The 22,365-nt window shown below is 49.9% G+C and overlaps 9 protein-coding genes across 9 annotated transcripts; 8 read left to right on the top strand and 1 right to left on the bottom strand.

The window, feature by feature from the left end:
• The first annotated feature begins 580 nt into the window (after positions 1-580).
• BDV38DRAFT_191480 (uncharacterized protein) lies at positions 581-1,629 on the top strand. Its single transcript, XM_032052279.1, has 3 exons — positions 581-735; positions 821-1,187; positions 1,252-1,629. Exons 1-3 carry the CDS (start codon positions 635-637, stop codon positions 1,432-1,434), a joined length of 651 nt encoding a protein of 216 aa, XP_031917824.1. The 5' UTR covers positions 581-634; the 3' UTR covers positions 1,435-1,629.
• BDV38DRAFT_191493 (uncharacterized protein) lies at positions 1,526-2,538 on the top strand. Its single transcript, XM_032052280.1, has one exon. The coding sequence runs from the start codon at positions 1,824-1,826 to the stop codon at positions 2,502-2,504; it is 681 nt and encodes a 226-aa protein (XP_031917823.1). The 5' UTR covers positions 1,526-1,823; the 3' UTR covers positions 2,505-2,538.
• Positions 2,539-2,736: 198 nt separating this feature from the next.
• BDV38DRAFT_279103 (uncharacterized protein) lies at positions 2,737-3,385 on the top strand (the record flags this gene model as incomplete). Its single annotated transcript, XM_032058918.1, has 3 exons — positions 2,737-2,886; positions 2,954-3,111; positions 3,175-3,385. The coding sequence occupies 3 exons, from the start codon at positions 2,737-2,739 to the stop codon at positions 3,383-3,385; spliced, it is 519 nt and encodes a 172-aa protein (XP_031917822.1).
• A 1,324-nt stretch (positions 3,386-4,709) lies between these two features.
• Positions 4,710-5,571, top strand: BDV38DRAFT_191448 (uncharacterized protein). Its single transcript, XM_032052278.1, has one exon. It carries the CDS (start codon positions 4,860-4,862, stop codon positions 5,397-5,399), a length of 540 nt encoding a protein of 179 aa, XP_031917821.1. The 5' UTR covers positions 4,710-4,859; the 3' UTR covers positions 5,400-5,571.
• A 1,367-nt stretch (positions 5,572-6,938) lies between these two features.
• On the top strand, positions 6,939-8,067 carry BDV38DRAFT_268490 (aquaporin-like protein; the record flags this gene model as incomplete). The annotated part of the gene is made up of 4 exons (XM_032056777.1): positions 6,939-7,185; positions 7,254-7,808; positions 7,865-7,935; positions 7,993-8,067. 4 exons carry the CDS (start codon positions 6,939-6,941, stop codon positions 8,065-8,067), a joined length of 948 nt encoding a protein of 315 aa, XP_031917820.1.
• A 547-nt stretch (positions 8,068-8,614) lies between these two features.
• Positions 8,615-10,425, top strand: BDV38DRAFT_191429 (uncharacterized protein). Its single transcript, XM_032052277.1, has 2 exons — positions 8,615-9,157; positions 9,215-10,425. Exons 1-2 carry the CDS (start codon positions 8,754-8,756, stop codon positions 10,374-10,376), a joined length of 1,566 nt encoding a protein of 521 aa, XP_031917819.1. The 5' UTR covers positions 8,615-8,753; the 3' UTR covers positions 10,377-10,425.
• An 8-nt stretch (positions 10,426-10,433) lies between these two features.
• Positions 10,434-11,641, bottom strand: fmaF (Fe(2+)/2-oxoglutarate-dependent oxygenase fmaF). Its single transcript, XM_032053592.1, has one exon. The coding sequence runs from the start codon at positions 11,505-11,507 to the stop codon at positions 10,677-10,679; it is 831 nt and encodes a 276-aa protein (XP_031917818.1). The 5' UTR covers positions 11,508-11,641; the 3' UTR covers positions 10,434-10,676.
• Positions 11,642-16,065: 4,424 nt separating this feature from the next.
• On the top strand, positions 16,066-18,212 carry BDV38DRAFT_268488 (uncharacterized protein; the record flags this gene model as incomplete). Its single annotated transcript, XM_032056776.1, has 2 exons — positions 16,066-18,008; positions 18,095-18,212. The coding sequence occupies 2 exons, from the start codon at positions 16,066-16,068 to the stop codon at positions 18,210-18,212; spliced, it is 2,061 nt and encodes a 686-aa protein (XP_031917817.1).
• Positions 18,213-19,331: 1,119 nt separating this feature from the next.
• On the top strand, positions 19,332-21,448 carry BDV38DRAFT_237453 (glycosyl hydrolase). Its single transcript, XM_032053591.1, has one exon. The coding sequence runs from the start codon at positions 19,864-19,866 to the stop codon at positions 21,400-21,402; it is 1,539 nt and encodes a 512-aa protein (XP_031917816.1). The 5' UTR covers positions 19,332-19,863; the 3' UTR covers positions 21,403-21,448.
• The last annotated feature ends 917 nt before the right edge of the window (positions 21,449-22,365 follow it).

The following is a 22,365-nucleotide window of genomic DNA, read 5'->3' as shown; positions in this document are numbered from 1 at the left end:
CATCGTAGCATGAATTGGTCAAGCAATGATTTGCTGTATCATCATTATTCCACTCGAATCGATATCTCAGCTAGTCCGCAATGGGCTTATGTACTCTGCCAAGGATTCTGAGCTACTATAGTCTATCTGCTCAATCGAAATCTACTTCCTCTATTTGGGTAAGATCTTCTCCAGAGACTGATTTGCACTAGGCGCCCATAATCCCACACTTGGGTATGCGGGGTATCCACTCCATTAGCACCATTTCTCGAGGTCATCGCACGCTAGTACATGGAGTCTCTCGGTAACGTATGGCAATATGTGGGGTAATTTGGAATGCTGGGAGCTTTTCGAGTGTTTCTAGTGTCTGTGAACTGAGCACTTTGAACGGTGACTATATACTATACAAACGCCATCTTGAAGCAACATGAGGTGCAAGTATGGGGAAGAATTTTCAGAACCTCTGATTTTTACATAATGTGATGCTATTGAGGGGTCTTCTGCCGTCTCGAGGTCTAAATATGAAAGTACTACGATTCTCGTATTGCAACATTGACCAATACTACGTTGACAATAAATAGACCGAGGCAATCATTTTCTTGGCAAGCTAAACGCGAGAAAACTTCGTGTCAGCCTTCCTCGCACAGAGCAAGATATGGTGTCCCGTAGAGTTCTTTCTTGGAGACAATTACTCCTTATTCTACACATTCTGTACGGGATATCGGTTGCACTTGAACATCCTACTGTGCTTGAACGGTACTCCTTCTCTTGGTTTTGGTTACTGCTACCGTTTGGGGCGACTGAAATGATCATGACTAATAAGATGAGACTTTGCACTCAGGGCGTCCAGCAGGAATTTGACTTACACGTTAACGCTGGAAGGTGACGATCCCACAAGACCTCTGGCACATGAGGAATTCGGGTTGCTGCCACACAAGGTAGATTTGGTCAAGACTCGGTCGGAGTTGGAACGCTCGCGACTAGCATCCGACGTATCCCAAACGGAGAGTCTTCCCTCGTCTGTAGAGGCCTCTCGTTCGACCGCGTCCACCACGGATCAACATAAGACGAAGGAAGGTGTGACATTAGGGAGAATTGCACCGACAGGCATGTCGTCCTCTAAGCCTGGGCGCTCGTCGCAGAAAGGTTCCGGCAATGATGGTTGTATGGGGCCAGTGGATGCGGTTTCTTTTGTGAATAAGGTTAAGGTACGTATCTCGTTGAAGCCCATGGTATTCTTCTCGCACATGATGCTAAGGACCTGCCCACCAGGATCGGTTTGCTGAGCGCCCGGAGCTTTTTAGCGAGTTTCTTCTGATCTTGCAGGCGTACCAGCGGGAGTCGCTGCCTCTGCGGAAGGTGTATGAGCAGGTCGAGGAGCTTTTTGACGCGGAGCCAGATCTGATGAAAGATTTTAGAAAGTTCCTGCCCGAGGCCACAGCTTATAAGCGATAACAACACCTATCTCACTTATTCGTCCCATCCGCAGTGTAGATCCCATGAAGTGCTGGATACGTGATAGCAGACATTCTCCACAGGTTCAAATGACACAAAAGTCCAAAAACCAATATACATACTACAAAAGCAGTCAATGCGGAAAATAGTGTCTTAGTAGTGTGTGTATGATGTTCAAAACGGCTGTGTCATCCACGGTTGACCTTTTGCGAGAAACATCGACACAGTGGTCATTGTGAGATCAACTATCGAATGTGACTCATGCTGCTGATGTTCTCATTAAACAAGCGGAAATCATCCAAAAAAAACCCTACCTACCAGCTGACATATCATACTTGATCTGCTTTACACAAATCCTACATTTTGCAACCATATTGTGACCTCGAACGATGAACGCTCTTAACGCCATTATTACCCGGTACAGGAAGCCCCAGTTGCCCAAATGCGAGCGAGACTTTGAGATTGCTTATCTAGAATGGCAGCGAGACGTAGCAAGCGTGGATGATCCCGAAGAATGTGCCAAGGCGTTCCAATCATGGATTGCACCTTTTCTCGAGGAAAGGGATTTTGGTTATGCGATCCTACAACGGAGGCGTCGTTTGCTGAGCATCAAACCGGTAGCACGTCCGACACTTGAAGGCGAGTCTCCGGAGAAGCCGCCGGACTACAACGAAGCTTGCAATGAGGAGAAATGGGAGGAAGAAGTGAATGAGCTGATGGAAGCATACTGGACAAGCAATAGAAACTTGCTCGCTATGGACGAGACAATGCCTCTGACTTCAAATGTGGTGGAAATCGATCTCCTCCGTACCTTCAAAGATCGACACGGCCGTCTGTACAGTTGGGTCATGGATCGTTCGACGTGTGCGGACACTGGGGGATGCTGTGGACGCGCTTGTGGGTGTTGTGAAAAGCCGTTATTGACATACTATCATCCCCGGGGCTTACTGTATCTCGATGGAAAGAAGGAAGTGGGTGTGTATGGCCATTGCACGGTGGAATGCCCTTGCTGTATCCAAGTCCGGCACCGCTACCATCCTCATCCGCGCCTTCCCAAGTCCGCTTTCTAAAGGGCTGTCGAGATGGAAAGAAGGGAAGTTGGAAAGAAGGGAAAGTGCACTGCTTGCTTTTGTGTATCTTAAATCTGTAGCTTTCGCTCCGTCTCTCGTCCCTTTCTCTTTTGCTTAGCAGACGAGAGTTGACCATTCATTTCTTGTTTCCTCGTATACCATACCAAAGGCTCTCGCTCACCAACTTTCATTAATTTCGTTCATTCTCTTTTTTTTCTTCTTTTTTCTAACTATGCCGTTCACTATTGAACCGGCACATCTCTGGAAGGCCATCGCCCTTATGCTCGCCTGGGTTGTGATAAGTTCCTCTCGCCCAGTCTTTCTGGTGGTCTTTGACTGGCTAAGTATCCACATCAAGCATGGGCTTGAGCGACTGTGGTGCGTATCTTTCTTTGTTTATGGCTTTTCCCAAGCCATTTGTTAGAAGACCAGTTGCTAATAGACGATAGGCCTTTGCCAGAAGGGGGGGGGGTCCGGAGGCCAGGCCAGACCAAACAAGCCAGGAGAGTGTAGGGAAAGAGGAGCATGTGCGGTCTGACTCGCCTGGTAACGGACTCCCTGCCAAAAGATTAAAGATCACCATGAAACGCTGGGTGGAGAGACTGCGGTATGTGCTGTCAGGCCTCCCCTTTACTTCCTGGATGCTGATGCTGTTATCTGATGCTACTAGATATTGGCGTGGCCTCAGCAGGGGAGTGAATTTGGAGGAGGGGATGAGGAGACGATCCAGATCTGCTCGCCCTGCACCACGTCATCCATCGCAGTTCCAGTCAACCCAGGCCGAAGCCAGTGGGGGAGCCGGTCTTGGTGATCTGAATGCCTTGACCTCCTCGCTTCTGCCCACCACGGCCGGTGTCGATCCCACTGGTGGTCAAACTTGAGCATAAGGGCGTTGGCGATTTAGAGGCGAGTCATCCCTTTTCGTTTTGTTTTCTTGTCATTCTTTTTTTTGTCTTTTTTTGTCATTCCTTTTTCTGCGTTTTGTCGTTTGACTTTTCTTGTTTTCTTTCCTTTTTCTTTTCTTTTCTTTTCTTTTCTTTTTTTTTTGTTGTCTTGTCGCTCTTTTCTATTGTATCACTATCCCTTATATCACTATCTTCTCTATTACTATGGTTTGGCAGGGTGCGTGGGTTGGTGGGTGGGCACCTTTTTTGTTTTCTTTTTCTTTTTGAAGTCGTTCATGTAGTCAGAAAGCATTGCTACTGCTGCTGCTGCTACTGCTTCTTGTTGTTGGTTGGGGCATTTACTGCTGATTGTTGGCAGAAACGAACCTCCCAAGAGGATGATCACCATTCATCCTCCGTCGAGAGGGCTGTTCTAGGGCTGGGACTATCGGTTTGTTGAGTCGGCCTGCATCTTCATCTCGTTCTTTACGTTCAGCGACGATATCTCTCAACCTCCTATACGTCGTCGCGATGATTTGGTTCGTCGGCATCAAACAATGACCTTGTCGAGGTTTCAGTTACGAGATATCCTGGTTCTGCGTAAAATGGGCATAGTTGGGCCGGCATGAAGAGACCCTGAATGGTAGGCGTTTCGTGCTCTCACTGGACTACCTAGACTGACTTTCTAGGGTTGGAAGATCGTCCAGCGGAACGGGAATAATGCATACCCTGGGCTACCACTCGAGGGGGCCACCGATTTCTGGTTCGAATGGGTTCCGATCATAAGAAAAAGGCTGAGGGGTGGAATTGGGGGCAGGACCTCTCCCTGGTGATGAGCGATCATCATCTTCTACGGACTTGAAACTGACACCAAGGCGGGGCCACGCCGAAGAGGTTTCGTCGTTGCGACATCTCGATGAACGAAGAACACAACCAACTCAATCACCCAATGCCGTCCGCTCCCCCAACAGATGGACTGGTACCTCCGAAAAGGAATGCAACAATTGTGTGGGTTTTCTCTGAGGAAAGATTACTACTTGTACACTGCGTCGTGTGTCCTGTCCTGCATAGCGTATCTGATCTGAGCGAGGATATACCCGTTTGCATGCATGGACATACCTCTAAAGCATATCATGAAGGGCTACCACCTACGCCCTCACGCAAATCCTAATGAGACTGCCTGAAAAAGCCAAAAACAATTACGAACCAACGTTCATCTTGAACTGGCATAGTTGGAATACGGTAGAAGCGAGCCACCAAAGCTACATGTGCGGCAAGTATTCTTCCCCAGTAGATCAAAAGGTCTGGCAAGGAACATTCGACGAGGGCTGAATAGCACAAGGAGATATTCATGGCTTTCTTCCGGGTTGAAGTAAACCTGGATGTGCAGTGTTTGTTATTGAAGAAATGAAAACTAAACAACTTCTGTAGTATTTTACAAATCTCCATCTTTCTGTCGCGATCACTTCATATGAACCCTAGCTTCAGTCCGATTATTACCAAGATCGTTGAATGTTGGGAATGCCACGTCGACGATAGCGTGCATTTTCACCACACCATGCACCTACCCTCTGCTAGATTTCTTCATTGCAGTTGTGATGGATGGGGAAGATCCATCATCCGACAAGCACAGTTCGCCTTCACTAACCTGGACAAACTCTCCCGAGTCTCAGCGTTCAAGAGATCCGACTCTCTTGTGCCTTCACAAACCGAGCTGCGGATATGCCAGTGCCGAGACCGACCAGGGAAAGTCCTGGATTCATTCGCCTCTGCGGAAATGGACTCCCAGTATTTCAAGTCGACTTCACAGACAGTGATAGGTTCTCTGTCCGTGCACAAGGCTTGCGCCGGTGGACTGTTCCGGGCGTGCAATTTCTCTGAGAGGGTGAAAACATTCTATGTTCCGCCTATCTGCATATTACACTTAAAAATGACATCAAGATCTTTATCAACGTCGTGTGGACTGACCATGTGGGTCCGTGAGAGAATCGAATATCGCTCGCTCATTTAACCGCCGGTGGACTGTCTCCAGACCCTTGGAAGTGCAAGCAACGGCTGTATACTGACGCCGTATCTTTCTACAACCTCTACTGTAACTAATAACCTCGCCGACTATGAAACACGAAGCATGGAAATGAGGTGTTGTTACGCGACATGAGTGACCTACTCCATCCCTAAGAGGGTTTTCGCTACCCAGTCTGCTTACCCTTAACGCCGAAGGTAATTCCCAGCTCCACCTACGTACGGTCGCAAATGGGCATGCTAGGTCAGTTCCAAATGTAGATGTGCTCGATAAGCCAGAGTGACCTTAACATCGTGAGAATTCTAGCAAGCGCACGTCAGCATCGTGGAATATGAACGTGCATACGGAGTATATCTACCTGGAATCGTCAGTCAAAGCGGCGGAGGCTTCTAGGACTATCGACCTAGTCAACCCTGAGCCCAGATTACGAGCAATGCCAACCCGAAGATTCCCGATGGGCAAAGCATCTCCTGATGCGAAGAGAATGCGAAGGTCCGACGATCGGTTTCAATTTGTGAAAGTACAGCTATTATCAGTGTTCATGTTATGTTCTCTCTCGTACAACAGTGCCTGCCAGCCCCTAAACACCACTGAAGAAATTCACTGCGTCCGACTGGAAGTATACACGGTCTATAAACGTAAATAAATTATCTAGACTAGACTAGCCTTCCCACGATGTAGGAGCCAGACGGGACAAGTCACCACGTGCGAGAATTATACACAGTACCGAGTTGGACATAAAATGTCGACGCGAAAGCCCATAGGGGGAAGTTTGCCCCTTCTCACCGTGGCGAAGTCTGGGCGAAACAATCGGCTTTCGGCTCGCTTAGAGCCTGGGGCAAGTGCCGGATTAATTTCCCGTGCGCAGATAGAAACTAAATCAGTTCCGTCCGAGAATTCACGCAGGCTTGCATCTCACAGAGAAACACGCCTGGCGTCTAGATTTCCTCCAACGCCAACGTCCTCTCCGTGTGAGGGCCACTTCTCGGGTTCCAAATGGAACGCACTTGGCACGATATATGTTTAGGGCAAGGCAATCTGAACCGGGAAAGCGTTTAGACTTTGTCGGTTGAGAATTTACCGAGGGAGGACCCATATTTTATATTCTAGCCCTATTGGATGACCCGGAGATGGAATCCAGCTATCAATCCGTTCCCTCAGGTCTGAGTGGCTGCTGGAATTTATTTCGACAAAACGTATTTGCAAACCAATTCTAGAATAGAGTTAAAATGCATTCTTATCTTGCCAAGAGGCCCCACAGAGATGCAGCGACGTCGGATTGCCGAGTTCGCATCCCTAAGACATCCGTAAAGTTCCATTTGAAAATTCCGAGACGACTCGGAGGCTGTCCTCGTCGTGGCATCGCGGAGTCGTAGCAGTAGTAGCTAACCGAGTTTGACAGAAGCTGTCTCTTAGCTTACTCCCCAGGCAATTAAATGTGGTCTTATCTCCCCCTGTTCCCTTCTTTCTTATCTTTGAATCACACCCAGTTGAGTAAGGGTGAGCGATTCAATGACGTGCAGCATCATGAAGCCGTATCTCCCTGAATACGAGGGGCATGAGCCGCAAAGTGGTTTGACCCCTGCGATTGCTCCATTCGCCGGACGACTAGGGGGGAACCAGGATTTTGTAGTAGATCGCAGTGATCCGCGCAATGATAAGGTCCTGGAGAAGGTGCCTGACGCGGCACCATGGATGACGCTGAGCGAAATCTTTGACCTCCGCGGGTTTTTAAGTTTGGATCTGTGGAAGTTTGCTTGTCTGGAATGCATCGGTGCGTTGAATGTTATCTTGGACCCTTGCAACTAGTGAGCATGGACTAATTTGGGGGTCCCATGGCAGCCAGCATGATGAATGTCTTTATCTCCGCATGGGTCACTCTGCATCCTCCCGCCGCCGTTGAAGCCCCGAAGACCGAAGTTGGGATTTACCATACGCTGACCTTCTTTTCGCCCTTGTTCGGGGGCATCACGAATCTCCTGCTGACGCCATTGCTCATTTATACTTTTGCGCCATCCAGTGGCGGCCACATCAGTCCCACCATCACTCTAGCCACGTTGTTCGCGCGGATTATCTCGTTCCCTCGGGCCATCTTATATCTGGCCGGCCAGACCCTTGGGGGCGCGCTAGCGGGATTCGCCATTCATACGGCCTACGGATCCCGGGAATTCACCGTCGGAGGTTGCCATGTGGACACCTCCTTGGTGCCGGTCAACGCCGCCCTCATTATCGAATTCTTTGCTTGCTTAGTGTTGATCTTTCTCGCGTTTGGCGTAGCGCTGGATCCTCGCCAGGCGAAGATCTTTGGGCATGCCGCGGGGCCATGGTTAGTTGGTGTCGTTCTGGGAGTGGTCTGTTGGGCAACGGCCTTCACGCGCCCGGGTTATATTGGAGCTAGTAAGCTGAACCCCAGAGGATCCCAAAGGCAAGGATAGCGCTAACATGTTGATCAGGTCTCAACCCAGCACGTTGTTTTGGCGTTTATGTCGCATCGGAGTTCCCCGGTTATCATTGGGTTCATTGGGTATGTTCCACTCCGGCTATATTCATTAGTCTCTTGATACTGATATGGAATTTGCAGGTGGCTCCTCTCGCTGCGGCCGTAGCCCATGGTCTTGTGTATCTTATTGATCCTCTCTGGAGTGATCCCCGTTAATATGTATAATATAATCTTGTATATAGTACTAAGCACTTCCACTACCACTTTTCCTTTTTTTTTTTTTTTTTTTTCCCGGGGTAAAATCAGACAAATCCGGGGTTGTAGCGGTGCACCTAATAAGTCAACTGTACCTGGTGTGTTTCGAATCCTCAAATCGATCCTCAAGTTGCCTACTAACCTGATGTTCTAGACTCAATATATATTCAGGTCACCTGTTGGGTTTCTTGGCTTGGAATATTTCCCGCAGGCTCGTGACTTCTTTTTTCTTCCCTCTTGGGTCAATCGACAGGGCAAACATGCCAGAGGAACAGACTCAACTGAATCGTTCGCCTAGGATTCGAGAGATAGGCCAACCTTCTGCAAGAAATCCAGCAGATTCCTAGATTCTTTTTTTAGATTAGAGCCTAATGCCAAGAAAGAAATGGGGTCCTCATTCGTCAACCCCAGTCTCCCAAGTGGATCCATTCGAGGCTTGGAGAGGATAGGATACGAGTACGAGCATCAAAGCCACACGGCAGCCTATTCAACAGGAACTTCCTTCTGTTCGCATATCTCGTTGTTGTAGTGTAACTATTGCGCATCTCACTCAATATCACGTATATGCAAAAAACATTTGGGACTGGTTTTTAGCAAGTTGTTACGGCTTGCGGTGGAGGAATAATTAATCCAAAAGCTGCATTGCGATGTCATCCGCTACCATTCCAAACATACCAGGGACCGATTGCCCGTTAGAAGACAACCCCCCCAGCTACTCTGCTGCGACTCAATCCACCGAGCCTCCGCCTGGACTACTTGTGCCCGGATCCGGGGTATATACTACCGTCGGACGAAGTCGATACCATGGCTCCACATCCTCCCTAGCCCTGAGCCACTCTGATAGACACACCAACGAAGGGAAACGCAGACTACTCCTGATCTACATTCATGGATTCATTGGATCCGAAGATAGCTTCCATCACTTTCCCAAACATGTTCATGATCTTTTAACCATATCGCTAAGTAAGACCCACGTGGTTTATACGAAGATCTATCCTCGGTATAAGACTCGAGGACCGGTGCATATAGCCCGAGACAATTTTAGCCAATGGTAAGATAACCTGGAAAGTACATTTAACTTTATTGGAGAAATACTGAACGTGCCCAGGCTTTTGCCGCATGAAGCTCCAGATTTAGATGTTATTCTCTTGGGTCACAGTCTGGGAGGCATCGTCGCCGCAGAGGCTGCACTGATGCCAACACAGTCGGTGACTGGGCGTGTGACGGACAAGGAACTTAACCATCGAATATTGGGACTTGTCAACTTTGATGTGCCTTTCTTTGGGCTTCATCCTCGCGTCGTGACCACCGGAATTGGAAGACTCTTCCGCCACAAACCGGACGAAACAAGCGACACCACCGATTCAGTTACGTCGATGAACGAGGGCATCAGTAGTCCAGACACAACATTCAACCCAGCCTTCCAGAATGATGTGAAACTAACGCGATGGACTGGCTGGGATGGTGCATGGCATTTTATTTCGAAGTATTCACATCACTTATCGAGGTCCATTCTACAGTATGCCTATTCGTATTATGACCACGCCGGATGTATGAATAACTACCCTGAGCTGTTCAAAAGGCATAAGCGATTGATGAAACTGGAGGCCATCGATGAGCTTAACCAGGAGCAGTTGGCACAGAGCCGAGGTGCTGCACGAGTCCGATTCGTGAATTACTTCACTAAGAGTACGGGGATAGTGCGAGCAGATCGGATGGACAGGTCACCCGGAGCACACATAGTCACGGATGAGAGCCGACATGAGTCGGATTACCAGCAAAGCTTGGAGAATGCAACGAATATGCTTGAAGTGGACTATGCACACGACCATTCCCGGAGGAAATCGGCGCCACCTTGCTCAGTTGATGCCGCTGGATTGCTAGAGAACAAGAATGTCATGCGTCCTAGATCAAGCGGTGCACAGCATTCATCATTACAGTCAAAGTCCTCTGTAGCGGCAGTTGAGGGAAGCACCGGATGGGATGGCCAAGATGAGAACACTAAAGTAGGCTGTGAGAGTTCTAATCAGTCCCAGGAAGCTCGGCGACAGTTCTGCTACCTTCCGAAAGATGCATACCGCGGCAGAGAGCACCTGTGGATTCCAGTGCATATGGAGGGCATCGATGAGATCACGGCTCACCAGTCAATGTTTCTTCCGCAGGGTACATACTATGACAAGCTTGTTGGAGATACGGTGGCGCTCATTGAAAGCTGGATAAGCGACGATCTGACGAAACGAGCTATTTTGAACGGTGATTACAGTAAATAGACTTGCTCTGAAGTTATAGTCAGCTATTGTTAGATACCCCTATGCGATTGATACCTTTCTAATCCGACTCCCCGTCCTCTTTATTGTTTCTCTCCTTTTTTCCTCCCTTGTTTTAACTCGCGATGTGTATATGGCACCTCTCGACGTAGTGTTTAAGTCGTGGAACCCCAGGAGATAGACCAAAAAATAAGCATTATTGCGGCGACTGGAAATGTGACAAGAGGAGGATGATCATTCCAGGTTCGCTTCACCTCATAAGAACAGTAACTACGTTTCAAAATCCAAACAAGAATCGTATAATCAGGTCTGGGTAGGTGGAGCAGCACCCTCGGCAAAAACATCATTGACTCCTGTCACCACTCCAAGATTGCCGTCCCGATTAACTCCCAGCCATTCCCGGAGCTGCGGACTCAGGGTCTTCTTCGTTTCCTCCGACAGCCCAACACCCCAGTTCACTTGACCTCTCAAGAAGGGGGCATTGTAAGCCCCGAACAAAAGCGCCCGCTCTTTATCCTGAGTGACATTGCAGCCAGACGTGTGCCAGAGACGCCCATCCATCACGATGATTGACCCAGCCTTGGCCTCAAATGGTACTAGGAGCTTCCTCGCCTCCTCCTCAGGGGGCACCTCTGCCTTAGTCTTCCAGTGGTGACTACCAGGGATGTATAAGGTGGCACCGTTCTCGTAGTAAACATCATGCAGACACCAGATCACGTTCAAACCCCAAGTCGACAACCAAGGATCGGGGCACTGTAGGGAGAGATCGGAGTGTAGACCCATTGACTTCGATCCGGGAAGTGCGATGTTCGCTGTGAAGTTGGAGACAAGGAAGTTTTGACCCAATGCGGATTGAACCATCTCCACAGCGACAGGATGCGAGATGAGCTCGCGGAAGATCGGGTCCAGTTCCATCAGGTAGAATATACGGATATTGCTGGAGTTGGGGTCTAGCCAGTCCAGGTAAGTTGGATCGCCTCGCCGTTCACTCTCTTCCTTCGCCTTCCAAAGGCGATCGACGACCTGCTTTGTTTTCTCGGTATCGATCACATCGGGGACGACGGCCCATCCATCCTGCTTGAATTTGGCCTTGGCTTCTGCAAGCTGTTGGGCACTCACGGCACTGGTCGCCATGACATATGTGATAATGATGGGGTTAAGGACTTGTGGGAAAAAGGAAAATGAGGCTTGAATCTTACAGGGAAAGGAAAACGGCCAAGGATGAAGTAGTTATGGGTAGTAGGAATAATTAACAGCGTGACTATGCGTTGAACATAGCATGCATCCCGTTCAAATGCCGATAGTGCTAGTCATGAGCTATGCCTAAAGATAAGCCAAGACGGTTGCTACCCTGTACTAGTATTGAGTGGAGAGAGAAGAGGGGTCAAGCGTTTCAAAAACATGGCATTAAAGCTTTAGTTAATGATCTTGGGAATGTGACAAATACGTCCGCATGCATAAGGTGGAACCACATTCCTTTGAGAATGATTGGACGTCTATCGTGTAGCTGTCCTAATAAAGCCTCCTCCAAGTCCAGGGGCATGACTAGGCCCATACCCGACACTGTCACTTACATGCCAAGTTATTAGAAACTGGTTTGTGTCTGCCGCACCGTCAAATCATCTCGGGGATCGTTCGGCTTGTGGGGATGGCATGCAATAAGGTGCATAGAGGGAGTGGCCGGACATTATCCGTTCGTTGACCAGAGCCAATCGTCCAGAGCATGAAGTATCCAATTCTGTTTAGACTCCTCTACGGTTGAAGATACACTGATGGAGCCCAAGTCCATACATGAGTTAGACTTAAGAGTATAAATCTTAATAACACCCCATGACTAGAGGCTGACTTTGTTGAACATCCCAGCCTCGCCAAACGTTACTAGGATGCATCCTTACAACGGTGGCGGCCAAGGCTGCGGGGAGAAGATTTAGTGACAGGGAATTATGGATTCAGTGAGGCTGACGATGGTCTAGTGCATCCTTTTTGGAACATTGATACGATAGCCGGTGGACCTTGGGTGGATTTGCAGCCTTATCAGACCATATTAAGCTCCACCTCGCCTGGGATCATGATCCTCCAATACAGTATTTTTGTATGTGAACTAAGTGGCTTTCATGTAATACTATTAGATAGGTCACAGATGGCTGTGGATGATCAGTGAGGTGGCCACCTACGGGGCTCGGTCTTTCTTGTCCAGGTAGGGTTCATGCTTGAGAGACAATATCCAAGAAAAGCTAGGCCGCTGAATAGGCAACGTCTCGGCAAGTATAGTGTTTCTGTATCATTTGGAAGCATCTTCACTAAAGACCGTTTATAGTGTCCATTGCACCAGTTTGTTTGTCTTTGATATACCCCCTAAACGATTGGTCCGCTCATTCGCCGTTCAGGAAGACGGGATCAGCCGTCACTTAAAATACTATGTAGATACATGGGTGTGCAGATCGTCTCCCACAGAAGTTAGCCAGCCGTTGGAAATCTCTGTTCCGTCTTCTCAGGACGGCAAAGCTCCGAGTCTGCTATTGTGGCACGCCAGGGGAGGCCGGATGAGGCCCGCGAATATCCCGTGTGGACCCTATCTAGGGAACAACTCCAATGAAAATAACACACCAAGTGGGGTTTGTGGATGAAGTTGAGAATGTCGACAAAAGTCAATGACAGAAATAAAAATCCCCACAGCATCGTTTCTTACGATAGTACTCCTTTTATCGTTCCTTTGCCATAGTTGACCAAGTTGCACTGTGGCAAGCTGGCCTCACAACCGGACTTAGGACATCTCGGCTTTCAGATCGCTTCTCTGCGGATGGTAACTCACCAGAGGATGTATGATATATGATCAAGTTGATTCTATCACAGCATTACGAAGACTTGGACCCAAATCTGAGGTTTGGGTTCGATCCCAGAGGCTTGGAACGCACCGACATACATACATACAGTATGAAGTAGTGAACACCCTCCGTTCGCGTCGTAATGCCTTTGGCTTCCTTTCATTCCCAAGCCATTATTGAACATATAATTCAATCGAAAAGAGGGCTATCGTAAAGTACGTACGCGCCTTTACCCCCGAGATGTGCCGGATCTGTGTCTCGCAATTTAGGAGCCGTCTTTTGTTCATTATTATGTGATCTAAAACCCTTCGGTAGTGGACTTTGGAGCAGTAAGCGTCAGAATATTTTGAGACCAGTCCTCTCGCTGGTAGTTCACCTCCGTTGAATTCCTTGGGCGAGGCATAGTGGGCATAGAGACTGTTACTACCCTATCAAAATAGAGGCAACAAAAGCCTCAGTAAATACGCTAGGTGAAACTGAGGTACTTTTTAAAAGGGGCATTTGCACGCTAAAGCTTTTGACAGGACGGTACAGTCAACCAAGCCCGAGAAGCTCCACTTCATCGATGATCCAACCCTAGTTGGTCCACTCTCCTATGCAGGATCAAATGCCGACAGGATGTGAAAAATGAGCGGGAAACGAGGAGAGAAAATGAAGCCAAGCGAGCAAAAGAAGCAAAGAGAGACCCATGGTTGTTCAACATTATATCTGAGGGTGCGACCCATGGGGGCTTCCTGGTGGTAAGACCTTGATGGAATGGGGATCAACGAGAACTTGCAGCCCGTAACATGGGCAGTGTCGATGCCATTCGTAGTCATCACCAGCTTGTCCTGTATCCTTCGAATATACTCTCGGCTTTGCCTCTCCAAATCGTTCGGCACCGATGACTGGTTTATGGTAGCTGCGAGTGTTAGTTCTCTTCCTTTTATTTCAAGACTGAGCGCTGACGGTAGTAGATAACATGGCTCGCCACTCAAGGCATCTTGGGGCAGATGATCATGTTCGGGGGAGGAAAGTAAGTCCATCGTTCTAGAGAGCAATTGTTTGCCATACTCACAATCCCTCTCGGTATGATAGACAGGATAAAGACGTTCCACCTGAAAACTTGCTAAAGATTGTGACTGTAAGTCGCCCCCAATTGGCCGTATGTCCCATTCGCTTACCCATCTGAAAGCTTCTCTTCGTCATTGAATTCGTGTATATCTTCTGCCAATGGCTGATCAAGATGTCCTTCTTGACCTTCTATCTTCGGGTATTGAGCATCTCGCCCTTGTACAAAAAGACCGTATATGGAGTGATGGCCTTTACATCGGCGCAGACTATAGCTGTTCTGCTTTTTTACGGTCTGCAATGTCTTCCGTTGGATGCCTTCTTCCATCCGGAGGCTCATCCGAATGCAAAGTGTATTCCCACGGCGGTGACGCTGTACTTTCCTGCAAGCATGGTGAGCCGAAGGATATCCGTATAAGTTGCCTGCCGGTCTCCGAGTTCTGATAGCATCGCACCTCTTAGAACGTCTTAACCGATCTCCTCATCTACATTCTGCCGATTTATCCCCTATGGACTCTACAGATGTCTGCACGACGACGAGTGGGACTGATTGTCTGTTTTACTGTCGGTGGGGGCACTATTCTGGTGTCCCTTCTCCGCTTCATCGTGCTTGTGCAGCTGGCCAGCGGCTCCAGAACCTTTTACGTCTACGGCTCCGTTGCCATCGTCACAACAATTGAGCTTTGCACGGCGATCATGACAGCCAATATGCCCTCCCTCCGATCGGTCTGGAGGACACATGTTTCGGGAACCTTGTACGGCTCGAGCGGTCGGAAGCCATCTTCGTACGAACTCGGAACGACTTCAAAAGCCCGCGGAAATCGGAAGATAATCAAAAGCAGCATTGTGCAGAGACTGAAACAAGGCGCTACCAACGTTTCACACGCCGACTCGGAGGAGGAGCTTTGCCGCAATGGTGGGGACATTGTTGTCAGCACCCAGGTCAATGTGAGCAGTGTAGCCGATCCCAGTGTGAATAGTCCGCGATTACCGCCCTCATACTACAAGCTCAGGTAGACTTGATAGCGGCTAATACAATGGTGCTATTTTGGGCGATAGATAGTAAGAGGCACCCAGACCGGGCAACTGGAGGTCTTAAGGGAACCCGGACCTCTAACCTGCAGCAATCGGACTGTTCTGCTCAGCGATGTACCATGCATAATGGGTTCAATTGGCCACTGTAATACCCTTGAAACAGCCCTTGTGGGCGTTTCCGATGCTTCAAAGGTTTGCCAACAAACATTGAGAACTGTGTGGACGTAGGTTACAGCGATCAAGGTCGAAATGACATAGCCTCAGATGCGGCGTCTTGGTGATTAACGATCGGGTATATATGTCCGGAGACTCCTGATTCTTCAAGGGTTGCATTCCTACTATGGATGCGTTCGGACAAAAGTGATCGTCGCATGTATCGGTTAATAGGAAAAAGGGCTATCCGAGGGTCAATGCAACCTCCTCTGTCTCCGCACTTTAAAGAGGGAATTGAAATCCTGTCGAGTACAATCAAATCAATCAGATGATGTGATATTGATCAGGGTTACAGCGAGATGTCTCACTATATCTGCCCCTGAATCAAATCATGTCCACCAATCGGCGAATCTGCATATCAGCGGGATGTGAAGCCGAAGTGCGCTTATGCAGGCCGGACACTGGCTTCATTTCCCCTCAGGAAAACTACCCCAATTGAACCCAGCCATGATGTCAAGTGCGGCCTGGGGGACCCATTCAAACCCCCATCGTCAGGGAAGGTATATTTGAATGTGGCATGCGCTCCAAGCGATGGAGGTAAAAATGCCCACTTCGTCGCCATCTGCGCAATGGGGTTGTTACGATTTTATACGTCGTTGGCACTGATCTCTGCCTCGGCCTTCCTCGTCCGGGGTCAGAGTGATGATTTAGGCCTAGCGAATGGCTATACTAATCTGAAGACCGATAACTTCGACCTCCAGCTTGTTACGGACGCCCAGATCCTGGCATCGCTGAAGCCATCCGGGTCATCATTCGACTTCTTACCGTCGGATTACTTGCCATACCGAGCCGCCAACGGTCAGTACCATATCGGAGACATCACCTTCCGGTATCGCGCGGTGGGGGATAAAGAATGGACCGCCGGTGATTCTTCACAGGCTCGAGCCGCTGTAAAGTCGCTTGACGCCAATGCGCTCGCCGCGGCCGATATAACCTCAACTTTGCCTAGCAGCTCGGCTCTACAAATTGTTCGCCAATGGTTGGACGTCGATGGAGACTTGGGGCTGAGCTTCACCCTCACGAACAAGGGCAACAGTAGCGTAGAAATCGGCAGCCTCGGCTTCCCGATTGAGTCCAACAGTATCTTTACCAATCGCACGGCGGATGAAGTTACAGCGCAATGCTCCCTCGTGGATCCTTATATCGGACTGGATGCTGGCTATCTACAATTTACTCCAACTTCCGGACAGGGTTCAGCCTTGATTATCACCCCGTTGGTCAATACGAGTACCCCGTTCGAAGCCTGGCGCAACCTCGACGAGGCATCTGACCAGTACACTGGGTACGGTAGCCAGACATTCGAAGGGTTCTATGAGTGGCAGACTCATTCCAAGGCATATGCTGAGAAGGAATGGGCGGAGGTGAATCCATGGAATGAACCAAGCGCGCGCAGCCTCAAACCCGGCGAATCCACCACGGTGGGCCTTCGCTTCTCCGTGGTCAAGGATGGAGTGCGCGGGATTCAGAAGGCTGTCCAGGGGACAAACACCCCCTTGACGATAGGAACCGGATACGTCGTTCCCCGCGATCTGACGGCGCAGTTATTCATCTTTCACTCGGCCAATGTCTCCAAGATCGTATCCGACAACAATGCCTTCGACGTTGCCCGCCCTTCATCCAACTCGGTTTCCCTGTCCCCCACTGAATCAGCCTGGGGACGGACCAAAGTGACCATCTCCTACGCGGACGGAAAAGTCCAGACAGTCCATTACTGGATCACGGACACGGCCCCGGATGTGATCTCCAAGTTGGGTGAATTCTCCACTACTGCCATGTGGTTTGATGACGAGACGGACCCCTTTGGTCGGGCACCCTCTGTGATCACGTATGACGCGGCCACCAAAGCACAAGTTCTTCAAGAGGCGCGTGTTTGGATTGCGGGACTGATGGACGAAGGCGGCGCCATATTCCTCGCTTCCACGATGAAAGAGCACGGTCTTCCCAACGCGGCGGAGGTCGCGAAGCTGGAAGAATTTGCGTCCAAAGTGCTTTTCGGCACCATTCAAAACACCGATTTTACGGTTCGTAAGAGCGTCTTCTACTATGACCGGGATCAACTGCCGGATTATGAGTACAGCAGCAGTATCGACTGGGGAAACTGGTGGTCTTGGAATAAGGAAGCTTCATACGCTACCGATCGTGCGTATGACTATATTCACGTTATTGGAGCATACTGGTCATTGTATCGCGCCGGCCGTGACAACCCGGCGCTTCTCCAGGTACACCCGTGGCAGTGGTACCTGGGCCAGGCGTACAATACGACCGTAACGTGCTTTGCAACAAACTCGGCCGGGGACGGCCTGGTGGGTTACTCGCGCCTGGGCCTCATGGGAGAGACCGTTGTCGGAGAGCTCCTGGAAGACCTGCAACGTGAGGGCTGGACGGAAGAGGCGGATGCGGTAGAGGCAGCCATGAAACTACGCGCCGAAGCGTGGGACTTGCAACCAGAACCCTTTGGAAGTGAAATGGCGTGGGATTGCACGGGCCAGGAGGGTGTCTATTACTGGAGCAAGTAAGTCGTTCTTTCTCCCTCTAGTTTGCGCAGGAATTCCTCGCGGCATCTTCTTGCCCGGAAACTAACACTGGCGACGAGCAAAGCTATTTCAATCTCACGCAAACAAGGACGAAGACCGTCAATAACATTTTGGGCCTTATGCCGACGGTATCGCATTGGGGCTGGAATGGGAACGCCCGGCGTTACTGGGACTTCATGTAAGACTCGGTTCTCCCATCCGTCGTGCCATTACTAAAATCCTTTAGCTATGCCGGGAAGCTTCAGCGCATTGAACGCATGATCCATCACTATGGTTCCAGCCTCAACGCGTTACCCCTTCTCGCTGAGTTTCGACAAAACCCGACCGATACGTATCTTCTCCGAGTTGGGTACGGCGGAATCACCGGCCCATTAAGCAATATTCGGGAGGACGGCTCGATGTACAACGCATTCCACTCCTTTCCCGACACCCTCAAGGGCGACGATTATTCCGGAGACTACGGTCCGAGCTTCCTTGGAATGATGCTGGGTGCGGGTACATACGTCGTGGAGGACCCTGACGTCGGCCTCATAGCATACGGCGGCAATCTGTCCATGGAGAGCGAGATGGTGACTGTGCAACCGCGTGACGCCGTCCGGCGACGTGTCTACGTTGCGTCAATGGGCGTCTACGTCACGATAAGTGCCGGCCAAATCGAAGAGTTCTCGTTTTCCACAACTCAGCCAAACTCAGTGGAACTGAACATTGTGGCAGAGACATCCAATGCGACCACGGCGATTGTATGGGTTGAGAATCCTGGCACAAAAGACGTGTATGCAGTAACGACCAGCGGGGAACAGACGAGGGGAGGTGTGGCGGTTGAGCTATCGGGGGGCTCCGTGACGGTCACAGTGGCCAGGCAGTAGATCTAACCGAGAGGTTTGCTGTGTTGTAAGCCTTATAAGATAATGAATGAATAGCACGGTCAAGTAGCTTTGGAGAACAATCGCACTGGATAACCTCCTCTCCCATCTATCGCTGTGCGCATATGTTGGGTCTCGTGGCTCTATGCCCAGCATTGGCCATACGATCATAGTAACACTAACAGCGAGTCCCTAACGACAGCAATCGATAGCTCGGGGACGGAGTAGGCGGCCGGAATTCCTGGTGAAGTGTTATCGGAGCCTCATCACTGTCGCGGTCCGTGAGCGCTGAAGACGAAGCATCCATTGCCTTCGGTGGAATGTCGGCGCTTCTGAAATTGCTTTCTGCCTAAGGCAGCAACCACGTGCCACTTGTCGTTGCCACAAACAAAAAAGTAGATAGCAAAGGAAACACAAGTTTATTTACTAGTTATGGCTTTACCATAGTCTGTGTCCCAGATACGACTCTTGGAGAAGCGCAATTGACTTGTTACAGCATCCAAACGTATGAAGGAGTCCTTCAGAAAATACTATACTCGGATGTATATTTTGCAGGACAATGCCAGAGTGCTCCCAGGAGTGTTTTTAACGGTATGCGGAATGGATTGAAGCATTCCTCACCCTTGGTAGCTGTTCCATCAGCTTGAATTTCATAAATCGCTGCTCCTACTTAACCCTCATGATGGTCACTTTTGACTTACATCCGATATCACACCAGGGAGAAATCTCTCGAGGATTTTATTGGTGGATTTGGAAAAGGCCGAACCCCAGAGATGGAAATTGAGACTTGCAGAGGCATGTTTCATGACTCGGTTAGGACCTGGCGCTGTCGGTTAATTTGTTCCTCTTCCTCTCCCCTCTCCTCCCCGGAGGTCACTTCGTGGGAAACAAAAGGTGGAAGCTGTATAAAGTTTGGAACTACTGGTCAAAATGTCAGACCAAAGCACGGCTTCTAACGCCTCAAAACAGAATGCTTTCGTTGCTGATCAAGTTGGCGGTTTATGCGGCTACCGTGACAGCACAGGTAGATAGCTCGTCACCGTTCTCGTTTACTGCAAATGGCAACCCAATTTTATCTAATGGGTCGTGGTACTCTGGTGACCCTGCCCCGTTGGTCGTCAATGACACGCTGTATATTATCACGGGACGCGACAGCGCACCTCCGGATGAGAATGCCTTCGTGATGAACCAATGGGGGATGTTCGCCTCATCATCCGCAAAGCCAGAGGGGGGTACATGGACGTTGTATCCCGACGTCGCCGACCCTCGGACAGTGTTTGCGTGGGCCGAATCCGGCAGCGCGTATGCTGCGCAAATTGTCCAGGGTCCTGATAGCCGATTCTACTTTTACGCTCCGGTGACCCAGGCCGATAGCGCCAATGAAGATGCATTTGCGATCGGCGTGGCCGTCTCGGACTCTCCAATGGGCCCTTTCCAGGATGCTCATCCCTCGGGCCCGATCATCTCCCAGTCGGTGCCACCCCCCGGCAACACCATCCAGAACATCGATCCGACCGTGCTGGTCGATGACGATGGACAGGTGTACATCTATTTTGGGACTTTTGGGCAGCTGCTTGGCTATCAACTCGACCCGGATATGGTTACAGTGACATCGAATGTGACGCAAGTGACCAGTCTGACGGGTTACTTTGAGGCGCCCTGGTTGATGAAGCGGCAGGATGTGTACTACATGCTGTTCGCAGCAAATAATGCCGGGTCTGATTCACCCTGTACGCCAACCTCCTATCACGCCTGTATAGCCTACGGAACGGCGTCGTCTCCAATGGGCCCCTGGACGTTCCAGCATGTAATTCTCCCGATTGTATCCTCCACTACTTCTCATCCGGGGGTGGTCGAGTGGAATGATGAATGGTATCTGGTATACCACACGGCCGACGCCATTGGAGGAGGTCACTTTCGCCGTAGTGTCGCCTTTGATAAGCTCACCTGGGACGATAGTCAAACCCCTGCCAAAATCCATGTTGTGCAACAGACCTTCGGGCCTAAGCCGCCAGTCCCGCCCACTTACAATGTCGCCCCGCAAGCGGTGGCAAGTTCTGGGCACCCGACGCCGATCCAGTACTGGGTACAGGCCTTGAATGATGGAATTATTCGAGAGAACCCTTTACCGCCAGATTACTGGAGCTCCTACGAAGCGACAGACTCCCCTCAAACAAGCACGCTCGTTTATTCCTGGAACGAAGCGGTCCAGCTTAATGGCACATCGATGGTGTTCTTTGCCGACCAAGCTGCTGGAGCTAATGAAGGCGTTGCTCCTCCCCAGGAGTGGTACATTGAGTACAAGGATGCTTCAGGTACATGGCAACGGGCTATGAACACCTCGTCGTATCCCCTCGAAGTAACCGACACGCCCGATGTGGTGCCATTCGAAACGGTGGAGACTGTCTCAATCCGCGCCATCTTAGTTGCGTCTGGTGCCCAGGGACAATATGCCGGTGTTGGTGTGAAAGAATGGGAGGCTTTGTCAACCACCCTGCACTCGTATTGAATACAGCTTGTAGTATATTGAACAGTAGTGTATACAGTCAAGAACATAGTCCAAAACCATTGACCAGTGCTATGCCTTCCGGAGTTTGACGTGAGACCTCTTGCATTCTCATCGTCCAGTACTGTCATTGATGTGTCTTATCCCTTAATAAATGCGTCGTGGGCATGTCATTTAGGTCTGAAGATCTCATTGGTTGAGTAGCTGGAGCACCGGATGCTCCATGATATCCATGAATCCGTCCCTGTGGAGAACGGTTCTCTACTCAGCATATTCGTACCATATTCATCAGGTACGTAAGCGTTTGCAGCAAGCAATAAGGGAAGAGAATTAAAATAAGATGAACTGGACAAGGACCACTGGATGTCGTGGGCATTGTATGAGTTTTGGATAGCCTCAGCCGCTGCTCCTCCAGGTAAGCATTCGTCGGGCACTATGAAGATGGCTAGTGACCCACTCCAGTGGAGCCTTTGGATAAAGTGCACAGGAACAGATCGGAGGATCTCCTCTCAGGATAACATCCACGTATGTTGTGACGACCAGCCGATGTGAGGGCAGGACACGTAGTGTGCGTTCCGTACGATGCAAGAGGCACTGTCATAGTTGCTTGGCAGCACACGCTTATATGAGCGTCCTCCAATAGACTCAAAGACTCCAAGGGGACGGTGGAACTAGAGCTCGCCACGTTCGGAGTCGCAGTCAGCTATGGCATCGGGATATTAAGCCGTGTTTCATCTAGACATACGTAACAACTTGTCGATGCCGTTGGCTCTGCTGAGAGATTCACTAGACTCCTTGAATGAATCACGTCTTTGAGCATACCTCTCTCATCATACTTCATATACAATGTGGATAGATTGATGTCGCCGTTATTAACTATAACAGCGATACCGGGAAAGTCTGCCCCGACAGGGAGATAACAGGGGCGGGCCCGCTCTCTCATTGGAAGAGCGCATATTAAACGGT

The sequence above is a fragment of the Aspergillus pseudotamarii genome (assembly GCF_009193445.1).
Source record: "Aspergillus pseudotamarii strain CBS 117625 unplaced genomic scaffold BDV38scaffold_7, whole genome shotgun sequence".
Lineage (NCBI taxonomy): Eukaryota > Fungi > Ascomycota > Eurotiomycetes > Eurotiales > Aspergillaceae > Aspergillus > Aspergillus pseudotamarii.
The sequence above is the reverse complement of the archived record's forward strand: the minus strand, read 5'-3'. Positions and strand labels throughout refer to the sequence as shown.

Bases quoted from the DNA above. Each gene is read 5' to 3' on its own strand.
- BDV38DRAFT_191480 (XM_032052279.1), top strand. From the start codon at position 635: ATGGTGTCCCGTAGAGTTCTTTCTTGGAGACAATTACTCCTTATTCTA. The intron at 736-820 runs GTACTCCTTCTC...CTTTGCACTCAG, and splicing joins CATCCTACTGTGCTTGAACG to GGCGTCCAGCAGGAATTTGA. The intron at 1,188-1,251 runs GTACGTATCTCG...CCTGCCCACCAG, and splicing joins CTTTTGTGAATAAGGTTAAG to GATCGGTTTGCTGAGCGCCC.
- BDV38DRAFT_191493 (XM_032052280.1), top strand. From the start codon at position 1,824: ATGAACGCTCTTAACGCCATTATTACCCGGTACAGGAAGCCCCAGTTG.
- BDV38DRAFT_191448 (XM_032052278.1), top strand. From the start codon at position 4,860: ATGAACCCTAGCTTCAGTCCGATTATTACCAAGATCGTTGAATGTTGG.
- BDV38DRAFT_191429 (XM_032052277.1), top strand. From the start codon at position 8,754: ATGTCATCCGCTACCATTCCAAACATACCAGGGACCGATTGCCCGTTA. The intron at 9,158-9,214 runs GTAAGATAACCT...GAACGTGCCCAG, and splicing joins CGAGACAATTTTAGCCAATG to GCTTTTGCCGCATGAAGCTC.
- fmaF (XM_032053592.1), bottom strand. From the start codon at position 11,507: ATGGCGACCAGTGCCGTGAGTGCCCAACAGCTTGCAGAAGCCAAGGCC.
- BDV38DRAFT_237453 (XM_032053591.1), top strand. From the start codon at position 19,864: ATGCTTTCGTTGCTGATCAAGTTGGCGGTTTATGCGGCTACCGTGACA.